Raw genomic sequence first — 12,828 nt, 5'->3', positions numbered from 1 at the left:
ATGCACTATCATGAAAAATGACCTTTAACTTCTAAGTGTGACCTTGACCTTTGAGCTACGGACCTGGGTCTTGCGCGCGACACGTCGTCTTACTGTGGTACACATTCATGCCAAGTTATTTGAAAATCCATCTATCGATGATAAAGATATGGACCGGACACGCCCATCAATGCACTATCCCTTAATGTCTAAGTGTGACCTTGACCTTTGAGCTATGGACCTGGGTCTTGCGCGCGACACGTCGTCTTTCTGTGGTACACATTCATGCCAAGTTATTTGAAAATCCATTCATCAATGACAAAGATATGGACCGGACACGCCCATCAATGCACTATCCCTTAATGTCTAAGTGTGACCTTGACCTTTGAGCTACGGACCTGGGTCTTGTGCGCGACACGTCGTCTTACTGTGGTACATATTCATGCCAAGTTATTTGAAAATCCATCTATCGATGACAAAGATATGGACCAGACACGCCCATCAAAAAAATGGCACAGTTTTGTAAAAACGCAGAGTTATGAACCCTAAGCAATGATTGTCGGATCATGACAGTGAACAAGTGTGTGAAGTTTCAATCCATTTCCACAAGTGGTTACTGAGATACCAGCCTACATACAAAATCTTAACCAAATCGGACTGCCGACGTGGACACCGATGCAAGGGCGTGACCAATAGCTCTACCTATTCTTTCAAAAGTCAAGCTAAAAACAAAAACAAACAACCTTGAATATAAGCAAATTACCATGAATTTGAAAATATTTTTAATGGAATTACCGTAGTTTCATGTATATCCATGAATAATGTGACTCACAAATTTAAAACTGGCGAGATTACTAATTTTATGCAACACCAAAAAATGCTGCAATCAAATCACAAAGTAACCAGAGCACCGCCTTGAGGGTGCAGACGCTCATCTGATTTTTTTCTCTCTGTATAATAGAAATATTGTCTTTCCCATGTGTTTTTATGATATTTTTTAAGTCCAAAAGGGGCCATAATTCTTGCAAAAAGCAGGAGTTATGTTTCTTGCTGTACATAGTCAGCTTTTGATGGTGAATAAATATTGCAAGTTTTAAAGCAATAGCTTTGATAGTTTAGGAGAAAAGCTGACCTAAACACAAAACTTAACAAGAAATCTGATTCTCTAAGTCCAAAAGGGGCCATAATTCTTGCAAAAAGCAATGTAGAGTTGCGGTACTTGCTGTGTAGAGTCAGCTTTTAATGATGCAATAGCTTTTATAGTTCAGGAGAAAGCTGACCTAAACAACTTAACCAGGCAACGCCAACGCCAATCAAGTGATGACAATAACTCGCCATTTTCTCTCTCCAAAAATCAGATAAGCTAATCAGAATACAAAAATACCCCATTTTCAGTGTATATACTAACATGTAATGATCCTCATCAAACTTGTCAACTTCCGCTTGTATTCTCTGTTCTCGCCTTTCAGCTACACTGAGCGTATCTGGGTCACTACAATCTACTATACACACCATATCCTCCTGAAATGTTTATACATCACTTCTTAAACAACTGTGCATGCTTCACTCCCTATATTCATAAACACTGTACTGTAATTTGAAGGTTTGTGAGTTTGTATCTATTTTTGTATGTACATGCAAGCCAAACATAGTCAGGGCGTCCCCTGCCTATCGCATTTGGAGCCAGTGGCTCAAACTTTTATTGAAGTTGCTCAAAAAAATCTAGAGTGGCGAAACATTATGGCTCCATATATATTTTCATTTTTTCCCACGGTGTGTTATTGTGTATTTGATCCGGAAGCGTGGTTCCTGTTTCGCGCATATCCGGTATTCTCCCGCGTAGAAAAAAACAATAGCAAGTAATCAGCTGCTGCTACGACGCATTAAGAAAGCATGTTTTCAATGGAAATGTTTGAAGTTCGCTACTGTTTATTTTAACTGATCCAATTATCGATGACCCAACCACTTTTATTGATGAAAGAGCTGCGCCCCATTTGTTTTAAATGGCTGTTTTCATTTTCCCCCAGCAATTTTTCGGTTCTTTTTACGATTAACTTAATCAGACAATATTTACAGTAATTGTGACCTATGTATATTTGATAAACAATTTTCCAATAAACAATGTCGTCTGACATGACGCCACGGACCTGACCAATGAGTCAGTCAACATGACTACGGTCTAAAAATTTATTCTGATTTTCTGTTTAAAAGTTTATAAATGAAAAGAGACATCCAAATTTTTTATCATACAACGGAATAATCGGCAACTTGAGTGATAACTATTCCCATTGATATCTATTAATTGAGACCTTTTTCGAACACTTAATAAAGCCACTTACTGAGATTTTTTTCTTTGTTGTAAATCCTAATATTCCTGTATTTTCAAACATTTAACTTTTAAATCCCAGTATTCATGGTATTGAGTATCATCCGAAACATTTGGTGACAAAATTGCATTAACATCTTGAAATAAACACAGGCACATGGCGGCTTAAGTTCAAAGGAAAGGTGCCGATCGGCATTTGGCCTTTGATGTAGGATGAAAGGAAGCCCTGTTTGACAGCTAAAGGTTGTGATGTATGTGATGTAATTTGACCTAATTCTTCAAGGTCTGTACAATTTGTGTATTACCTAATACACTTTTGATTTAAAAGGACTGAGATGATTTATGGATTTGCAGTTGAAGTGCTGTAAACTTCGTTTCTTTTTCCTTACTTTAAGGAACTAAATCACAATTTGACATGCATACACATACTTCAGCTTGAGTTTAAAAGTGAAGCCTTTCAGTTTTCAAGCCTTAATTTTCACTAAACAGAGACTAAAAAAATAAGCATGAGAAGCTCCACAGCTGGTCAAAGTCACCTTCGTCTACACAGACCTGGATTCAAAGGGGTCGGGGTGGAGGGGTTGGGAGCCCTATGCTCCCCTGCCCCTAGTGGCTCGAAAAGTTACCTTTATTTAACAAAGTTTTGACTAAAAAATGCACCAGAACCCACCGTTTCACACTTGTATTAAAAAAATTCCTGGACCCTCTATCTTCTATACCTACTGCCAAGAAAATATAAAACACAAAAGATATGACATTAAATAGATAGTAAGTGTAACAAGCGTTATGTTGTTTATTTTATATACATATCCCATCTTTATGCATACAAAACAGACCACGGCTTGAAAGAAATGGATTGGCTCAAAGTGGCTCCAAAATTTGAAAGTGGCTAAACTGGTGGCTCCAACTTTTAAAATCCCAGAGGACGCACTGCATAGTACAGAAGCAATGTGGACAATGTTTGATTAAAATCATTAGATCAATTTATGAGGTTTCTAAGGTATCTGAAGACATGCTACGTTCTAATAAGTAACATACTTTGCACAACTGTAAAAGTTCGAGTAAAAACTGAGTAACGGAACCTGTAAGGTTGTCTTGTATTACTTCTGCCATAGAAATTCCTACTGTTAAAGACTGTGTATTTTGAGCTTCACAAATGTTCCCTTTCTTAACTTGTTTTCTGACAAAGCTAGTTTTAAATTAAAGGTGAAACATGGTGAAAAGATTACACTTTCAAAACAAACACAAGTCTCTGCATGATCTCTTTAGTCTTTTGTCACATAGTTTAAAACTTAAGCTAATGCTAGAAAGCAACATCGTCCTACCTGAAGCCTTGCAAACACACCAGACTTCTGGTTTGCAAAACCGTATTTAGGCGCACCAATCAATGTAGGCTGTTCCTTATATGGCACTTGGTCAACACGCCAATCAAACTCTTCTTCATTTTCACCTTCATCACTGCCTTCCACTGTATCATCATCTAAACATTTAACAGTAAACATCACTGATAAACAATGTATCTTTGCTGGCTTTTCCACCATTTAAAGTTTGTTGTGTTAGTTAAATTCTGTTTGTTTGCATTTAGCCCAATTTTCAACAGTATTTCAGTTATGTAACTGCGGGCAGTTAAACTAACCAGTTTTCCAGAGTTCTGTACCAGTGCAAACTTGTTCTCTGCAAGTAACAGCCAACTTCTCCATAAGAATCAAAGGTAAAGTTATGTAAATTAAAAGTCACTCAGACACAAATTAGGTCATCCAGCACCTCTCCAGCTTTAATGATAATGGAAGACTTAAGATAACTCACACAAGACATTATTTAGACACAGGCCAGCATTAGCACTATCGCACTTCTGCAAGCAAGTCTGTAGGGCTGTAACGATAACCACAAGTTTGACCAAAAGTTCGAGTACGAATATTCATCATTGTCAAGATCGTTGGATCGCTATTTTTTTCATTAATACATGCAAATATGTAAAATTCTATTAATAAAACTAAATTAAAGCCACATTAAACGTCTTTAATAAATTTTCTTGCACATCTAAGACGATTACACGTTGTCAGATTCTCAACCGGACGTAAACAAATGTCTTAGGCAGAGTTAGCATCACTAAAATTAATATGAAATCTGTCAAAACAGTGAATAAACATTTATCATTTAAGTAATTAAATTCAATAAAAAGTTAGGTACGAAATTTCTGTCCAACAAAAAAAATTTTATCAAAAAATTTGGAACTGTTACTAAATATTGTGATATTAATGACCGACGTCATATTGTTCATCTGCAAGAATGACCGAACTACCTGCGAAACCTGACTTTAATTAATGAGCAAAATATTAAACATAGGTCAAAACTATTAAACTGAGCACCATGAGAACTGCAAAGTTTAGATTCCATAAAGAAAAAAGTACAAAAATAACAGGCTTGCATTTTTGTATCATAAGTTGTTGCTGGTGATCCGTGGTTCGATCTGTGAATCATCAGCCCCGACTCGCGGATCGGATCGCCACTTGTCTGACGATCCACAGCCCTACAAGTCAGATGACTTTCTCACAAGAAGACCTGTGAGGGATTAGTGATTAAAAGTAAAAGAGGCTTCTTCTACCACTTAAACTATTTGGGTAGTAAGATGTCTGTTGGTTAACATCTGACACTTAAGGTAGCGGACACATTGGTGAACAAAGTCTAACACTTATTAAGGTAGTGGACAGCCAATATGAGATATACAGCCAATGTGTGAGATATACAGCAAACTTGTCAGATATACAGCCAATATGTGAGATATACAGCTAACTTGTCAGATATACAACCAATATGTGAGATATACAGCCAATATGTGAGATATACAGCAAACTTGTCAGATATACAGCCAATATGTGAGATATACAGCAAACTTGTCAGATATACAGCCAACTTGTTAGACATATATCTATATGGCTATTTGTAACAATAACACGTTCATATGAATTAATTTTTGTGAATACGGGCAGTTAAGAACAAATCCCTCACAAGTTTTTTTTATTATTTTGCTGTCACTTACGAAGGACTTCTATCAATGAGGAAGCTGCTGGCGTTTTTCCCTTGGCTTCTAAAAGTTTGGTCAACATGTCTAAACCTTCAAAATGCTCTCCTGGTGTTTGTTTTGGTACAACAACAGTGAATTCTCCTGGAATTATAATGAGCACTATTTTGTAACAAACCTTGTGATGCAAGTTTATAACATCTGATAAAACTGATAATCTGTTACTCTCATTACTTCCCATGTTTAGTCCCAAAATACCAGCAATTTCTTGAGCTTTTTTTATACACCGATATAAAAAAACTTTCTTACGGTTACTTTACTAAAAGCATTTTTAAATAAACCTAAAAATTTCTGATGAAAGCAGTGATTTGGGGGCCATTTTACTGACAATTTATTTGCAGAGCTCCAGATAAGCTTTTGGTGCAATTGGGTATTTACCCATCACTTTTTGTCTGAATTGGGTATTGGAAATTTGAATTGGGTAAAAATAATATCATTACCCGGCCTTTTCAGAAGTAATTGGGTATTTGCTAAAACCAATTGGGTATTTTACCAATCTCGCACTAACAATTGAGTATTTTTTTGCTTACAGTATACATGGTATATATCATTAAACAGGACTGACTAAGTATTTTAATGGCGCCCTTCAATGTTTAATACAAAAATGTATTTAAAATTGTAATGAATGTTTCATACTGTTGTTTTCTTTTTCACTTTTAATGCAGTCTGAGATCAGTTCATCCACAATATCCCAAACGATGTGGTCACCGCAATATGCATTCTCCCAAAAGATGTCATCCAGTATTGGTGACACTACATCGTCACAAACAGATAACTGTCATTGTTGAACAGCAAAATATCCCACTAATTTGTTTGTTTGTGCTGCAACAATGTTTTTTCCTGCAACCTCTTTACATTTTATCGGCGTAAAATTGTTTACAAAGCGTCCAAATAACACCGATCAGCCGACTGAATGGTCCTGTTATTTTTCCAATAAATTGCAACCTGTTCTGCAGTAACGTATAACCAGTCAGTCAAATCTAGCGTTAAAGTCTCGTACCCGTTCTAGTTATAAGGAAAATGCGATACGCAAGCTATTTTTTACGAATTGGGTATTAGGAATTTTAATTGCGTTTCAGTACGCACACTGTATGAATTCAATTGAGTTTTCTGCAATTTTAATTGCGTAAATACGCAAATACGCAGCTTATCTGGAGCTCTGTATTTGTCTTCATTCCCTTCTACAAAAGGTATACTTTTTACCTGTGTTTATGACAAAAGTTCCCTTCAGTCTTTTTTATATATTTCAATAAAAACTTGGAGTAGATCTTCTTTTTTTTTGTTGGGTTTAGCGTCGCACCGACACAATTATAGGTCATATGGTGACTTCCGAGTAGATCTATATAAATATGTAAACAATATCATTTAAAACACAAGGCAATGTGTTTTTAAGTCATTTTCTTTTATAGTGTAACATACTTAAGAAAAATATCGTTTTTTTTTATATGAGCCGCGCCATGAGAAAACCAACATAGTGGCTTTGCGACCATTTAACATTTTATCTTCATGACCCTTGGCCCAAGCATTCTCAAGTTATCTCCCAGAAACAGTTTAACTGTTCCTGGCCAATGTGACCTTGAACTTTGACCTAATGACCTCAAAATCAATAGGAGTCATCTGCTGGTCATGATCAACCTCCCTATCAATTTTCCTGATCCTGGGCCCAAGCGTTCTTGAGTTATCACCCGGAAACCGTTTTACTGTTCCTGTTCACTGTGACCTTGACCTTTGACCTACTGATCTCAAAATCAATAGGGATCATCTGCTGGTGATGACCAACCTCCCTATCAACTTTCACGGTCCTAGGCCCAAGCAATCTTAGTTATCATCCGGAAACCGCTTAACTGTTCCGGGTCACTGTGACCTTGACCATTGACCTACTGATCTCAAAATCAATAAGGATCATCTGCTGGTGATGACCAACCTCCCTATCAACTTTCACGATCCTAGGCCCAAGCAATCTTAGTTATCATCCGGAAACCGCTTAACTGTTCCGGGTCACTGTGACCTTGATCTTTGACATACTGACCTCAAAATCAATAGCGGTCATCTGCTGGTCATGGCCAACCTCCCTATCAACTTTCATGATCCTAGAACCAAGCGCTCTTCAGTTATCATCTGGAAACCGTTTAACTATTCAGGGTCACTGTGACCTTGACCTTTGACATACAGATCTCAAAATCAATAGGGGTCATCTGCTGGTGATGACCAACCTTCCGATCAATTTTCATGATCCTAGGCCCAAGCGTTCTTGAGTTATCATCCAGAAATGGATTGGTCTATATACCGACCGACCGACCTACCGACCGACCGACCAACATCTGCAAAACAATATACCCCTCCTTCTTCAAAGGGGGGCATAAAAAAACACTGGAAAGTCACAGCTTACCATTGTCTGCATTATAATCAGCCTTCTCTCTGCCATCTTCAACAATTTTACCTGGCAAGGTCAACCTGCATTGAGATAAAACAATCTTTAACTGAATGATAAATAACAAGACCACCCCTCTTTTCCACTGAATTTTCATTAAAGTAGAGAAACTTTGAGAAAAGCACATGTCTCCCACAACTGCCTAATCATCTAGATTGGCATTTCTTCTCCATTATGTATCTGAGTCAACCATGCACCAAGACCTGTATCACTGGCATCAGTATTTTTGGTGAAAATCAGATGAGAAATGTTCCACTTAGAGCACGGACAAGATTTGTGACAGACTGATGGAGGGACACACACATACAGACAGGAGTAAATCAATATGTCTCCCACCACAGTGGTATGGGAGACAATTTGGTTAACTGTTTTATACAAAATGAGAAACAATAAGCCAACAACGCTGGATTGGAATGTCACAGAATTTCAGCCTCCATTACAGGAGTTCTCCTCAGCTATGAAACAGCTGTATTAGAGGAAGTCTTTTTTAAAAAATTATCATAATTTCTAGTAAGATCATTATAAAACCTTTTAATAATTGAAGGTTTGCAGTCTATTTCAATGACAAAAACTTTCATCTACAAATCTGAGGGGAGCCTCTACACTATAAATAAAAAGCTAGAATATAACTAATTCTGCACATAAATGCCTTCAGGAGGGAAACAAGTAATATATGTTATGAGGGAATAGGGCTTATCTCAGAAATATTGAGGTTTACATGAGGAAGCAAGGTTTACTTGCGGAAATAATGTTTACCTGAGGAAATACAGTTTACCTGAGAAAATATGGTTTACCTGCGGAAATATGGGTTACCTGAGGAAATAATGTTTACATGAGGAAGTAATGTTTACTTGAGTAAATAAGGTTAACCTGAGGCAATATGGTTTACCAGATGAAATTTGGTTTACCTGAGGAAATAAGGTTTCGAGAAAAACTTGAAGTCATCTTCCTCAATAAATATTTCTGTCTCTGCCACCTGGAAAGAACCAAAGATACTTCAATATTTTTTACATAAATAAGAACTAAATCTAGGAATAAAAGACATTTTAACTATTTTTCAAATGTGGATTAACACCTGAAACAAGGCTGTATACAATGTCATACCAAATTTAATCACCTACAATTTCCAACTGCTTCCAATTCCTGCCATCTACAGTCTTTTGTATCTGTTATAATACCATAATTTTTCACTAATCATTAACATTGGTGAACAGCTATTTAATCATTATAATAATAGTACTTTTTTCTCTAAATCCAGACGTTGCAGACCAATGAAACCCGAAATTTAGAATAGAAGTTTTCTTTTTTTGTTGGGTGTAAAGTCAGATTGGCAAGATTTAGGTTATAATGGCAACCTTCCACCCCAGAAATGGGGATGCTACTGCCAACTGCCTAAAAAAGATGAAATCAGAGGATACCCCCTACACCTTTTAACAATAAATTTTTGCACATACAGTCTAACCTGTACTAACGGTCACCTCTGATCAGCGGTCACCTCCGTTCAGCGGTCTGGCGGTCATTTTGTGACTCCCTCTCATTCCACACCAACGGATTTTCCTCACTTTATTCAAGGGTCACTAGCTACCACAGGAATTGCCTCCAGACCGCCATATTTGACCCATTTCAGCAGCCATGTTTCATCAAAACCAATTTTTGGCGAATAACGCCGAAGATACCAGATTTGACAAACACGTGATAGCTAGGTTTCACAAGACTTCACCACAATCTTTGACCAATGAAAAGTTTGTTGACACCTACTTAAACATGCACACTTTGCGGTCGTTGAAGAAGTTAATTACTAATTGATGTTAATGATCAATTAATTACGTATGTTCTGTTGTCGATTTAAACTGTTTATAAAAAAGGTGCAAAATCGGCTTCATTGATTATCATTACAGTTTTTTCCAAACAAAAGATCAAAACTACCTCGTGCTTGGCACAAAGTATTGTAAAGTATGCACACTGAAATTTTGTTATTATTATTTAGTTAATTAAAGCAGCATGCCTCCAGATCACTCGACAACAAAAAATAATATTTTTTTTAGATATCTTGAAATAAATGCTATATTTCTTAAGAAGGCTTTAAAACTTAATTACTGAAACTTTCTGTTACGGAAACACTTGAGAATTTGCTGTTTTTACTACTTTTTACGATGAAAATTGAAAAGCGTTCATCACGCTTTTACTCCAGGTAAACTGTCTCGAGTCACATAGCTTAAGCAGTCAAATTGTCTGTTTCCCCTGTTTCCCCTTAGGTTAGACTGTATCTTACCAAATCCTACAACTTTCATTTGAAACTTTTCTGTTAAAAAGAGGAAATCAGCTCAAAGGAGGAAGAATCATATCCCCGAGAAAGGAGTTACTACACAGAAAAGGAGTAATTTATATGAAGACTATACCTTGGCAAAAGGAGCCTTTATAATCACTGTCAGAAAGTCTCTGTCCTGTCGCAGTTCAAATGCCGGTGTTAACATATCTTTGCTTTCTCTTTAACTCTTCCTGAAGAAAAAGCAAACTTATGTTTAGCTACTCAACTTAAGTTTTCGTCTTTGTTTTACTCTACAAACTACATGCGTGTCCATAGGACAATGGTGCCCAACTTTCTGCCACTTGTTAACAATGCAAGACTAAGTAAACTTTAACGTTACCCGATGGACAATGACCGGTCACAATAGCTCACCTTTAGCACTTTGTGCTCTGGTGAGCTAATAAAAACCTATAAATACATTTTTAAAAGGAAGTGGAGCATAAGTGCCTTTATTCCTGGAGGCAGTATGCAAATGGTGTAGTGTTTTACCGCGCTGCATCATAATGTATGTGTTATGTTACGTGGGCTAAATGTGCAGGGTTGTTTAAACTTTTGCAAAGACATAAAATGAAAAACATGCAAGATCAAAATTATGTCACATTTTGCATTATTATGTTTCTACAATAAGAAATTTTTTATGACTTTCCTTTATTCCTGAATATCATAATTATATCCTATCATCATGCTTACTGAACAGATTGGAAAGAACAACTCATGCATTGAAGGACCAAAATCAGTGTGGGGAATCACGTGACCCAAAATGGTACGGAACACGGAAATCAACATGGCGGATTTTTGACTTTTTTACCAATTTCCAAAGGTAAGTAAAAACTACAGCATCTATTTTACTCTTATTATAGCGCAGTCTATGCGCATTTTAATGCTCTTTCCAGCAATGTATGTGTCTTGTCTACGTTTCTTCTAGTTTCTGAGTTACCTTCGAGATTTTGACCAAACCGATGATAATTTTCTGTAAAAACACAATGGTACGATACACGTAATTACTCTTTGCACACAAAAATCTATGTAATTTGCAGCTTTTCGTACTCGTTTCAATTTGTAACTGTTAGATTTTTATCATATAGTAACCATGCAGTGTTTCTTTATGATTTTTCGTGAATTCTTGCAAAAAATAGACAAACTATTGAAATGGTACGATACACGTGCTAGGATACGCAACACGTACTAACTGTTGGCAGTCTGATACGCAACACGTGCATGTGTCACCAACAGCGATTTAGCTTCAAATTTGCGTCACAATTAATCTATTGAACTATTTCAAACGTGGTTTTCAGTTTTTAAAATCGTCCAGAAGCACTGCAATCTTTATTTATGTTTAAAGTGGTCAGCACGCTAAGACTTTCATGTTTCAAAATTACATAAAATCTATTAATCTTATTTCAAAAATGCGCAGTTGTTTTTCTAATCTTGTATACTTTTATTCTACAGCCATGGCAAAATCTAAGAAGAAACGGAGTCTGACACTTGGGAAAAAAATTGGATAAAGAAGCAAAACATGAATATCAATATCAAAGTAACTTTCCAACTGCAGCAATGCACCAGGAAATCAACAGCGAGAAAACAAACAAAAAGACTGCTTACGCCATCTGAATCCACTCTACAATTTATATCTAGCAAACTGAAGGAAAAAAGCATTTAGGTCATTTGTCGCTTCCAAAAAAATACAAACATACAATAACTCTCGATTAAAGTTAAAGTCTTCAAGATCACTTTTTGGACCTGTAGAAGAAAACAGTGATATTTAAAGACAATGTAGAGCACTTCTTAAACACTGGATTGCAAGTGTGAAGAGCTGCATAATACAGACAATGTAGTCCCCGTTGTTGTGACTGATGAAGAAATTAATGAAAATTTATTGTCAGAAGTTTTCTCTGTATTATAAGAGGAAGATGGACTTGATGAAGTAATGCTAAAATTTCTAAAATTGGCTAAAGCTAAAAAATCCCAGTAAACAGTATAGCATTTTGTTCATGTTGTTTCATGGATGGAGGTTGTTTATTGGTTTGGGTGCACTAATACAACACAAAGGAGATACTCGAACAAAACTAAGATGTTTGGATACTTGGCTGGAGAATGTTTGGAGGACGGTTTATTTGTTTTATGAGCGGATACAAAAATAGGGTAGAGAACGTATTGGGAATGTCAGATCAAGGGCTGGCATCACACTAAACATATTTGATAAACTTTGCCGTACCAGATTTGCTAGTGTTCATAACATTTAGTAACAAATAACATCATCTAAAATTTGAACTAATTACTGAACTCTAAATAAATGTTACTATATACCTTTCTGACGCATTTTTAGTCAATAGTTCCGATAGTTTCTTCATGGAAACATTTAACAGAAGACGTTTTTTTTTTCCAGTATCATTGAACAAAATACTACACTACATTTTGTACATGGGGTCTGGTAAACCTATCCCCCTTGGCCAAGCCAACATTATCTGCTACCCCCTGTACAGTATATTTTAACGTTATGGTACATCCCGAGACATAAAACAATCATACAAAATAAACAGTCTTCATCGGATCACATTTTAAAATGTTCACCCGCCACACCATGTTTGCGAGCTGGGTGAGCTTTTATATTATGTACGATTGTTTTATGTCTCGGAATGTACAATACTGTATATGGGCGTAACTAATATGGGGGTCTGGCCAAGGGGGTATGTTTTTCACAG

General features: G+C 36.5%; 1 protein-coding gene across 2 annotated transcripts in view; it reads right to left on the bottom strand.

The window, feature by feature from the left end:
• Positions 1 to 12,828, bottom strand: part of LOC123528883 (protein SHQ1 homolog) — a 47,879-nt gene that overhangs the window by 24,334 nt on the left and 10,717 nt on the right. For both annotated transcript variants that reach the window (XM_045308945.2, XM_053521730.1), the window contains exons 2-7: positions 10,218 to 10,317; positions 8,727 to 8,794; positions 7,777 to 7,841; positions 5,346 to 5,471; positions 3,631 to 3,785; positions 1,388 to 1,500 (exon numbers count right to left, since the gene is read on the bottom strand). In XM_045308945.2, coding sequence (XP_045164880.2) covers positions 1,388 to 1,500; positions 3,631 to 3,785; positions 5,346 to 5,471; positions 7,777 to 7,841; positions 8,727 to 8,794; positions 10,218 to 10,292 — 602 coding nt within the window. In that variant the 5' untranslated portion in view covers positions 10,293 to 10,317. The remainder of the gene's footprint in view (positions 1 to 1,387; positions 1,501 to 3,630; positions 3,786 to 5,345; positions 5,472 to 7,776; positions 7,842 to 8,726; positions 8,795 to 10,217; positions 10,318 to 12,828) is intronic.

The sequence above is a fragment of the Mercenaria mercenaria genome, chromosome 13, assembly GCF_021730395.1.
Source record: "Mercenaria mercenaria strain notata chromosome 13, MADL_Memer_1, whole genome shotgun sequence".
NCBI lineage: Eukaryota > Metazoa > Mollusca > Bivalvia > Venerida > Veneridae > Mercenaria > Mercenaria mercenaria.
This window is presented reverse-complemented; position numbering and strand designations above follow the sequence as displayed.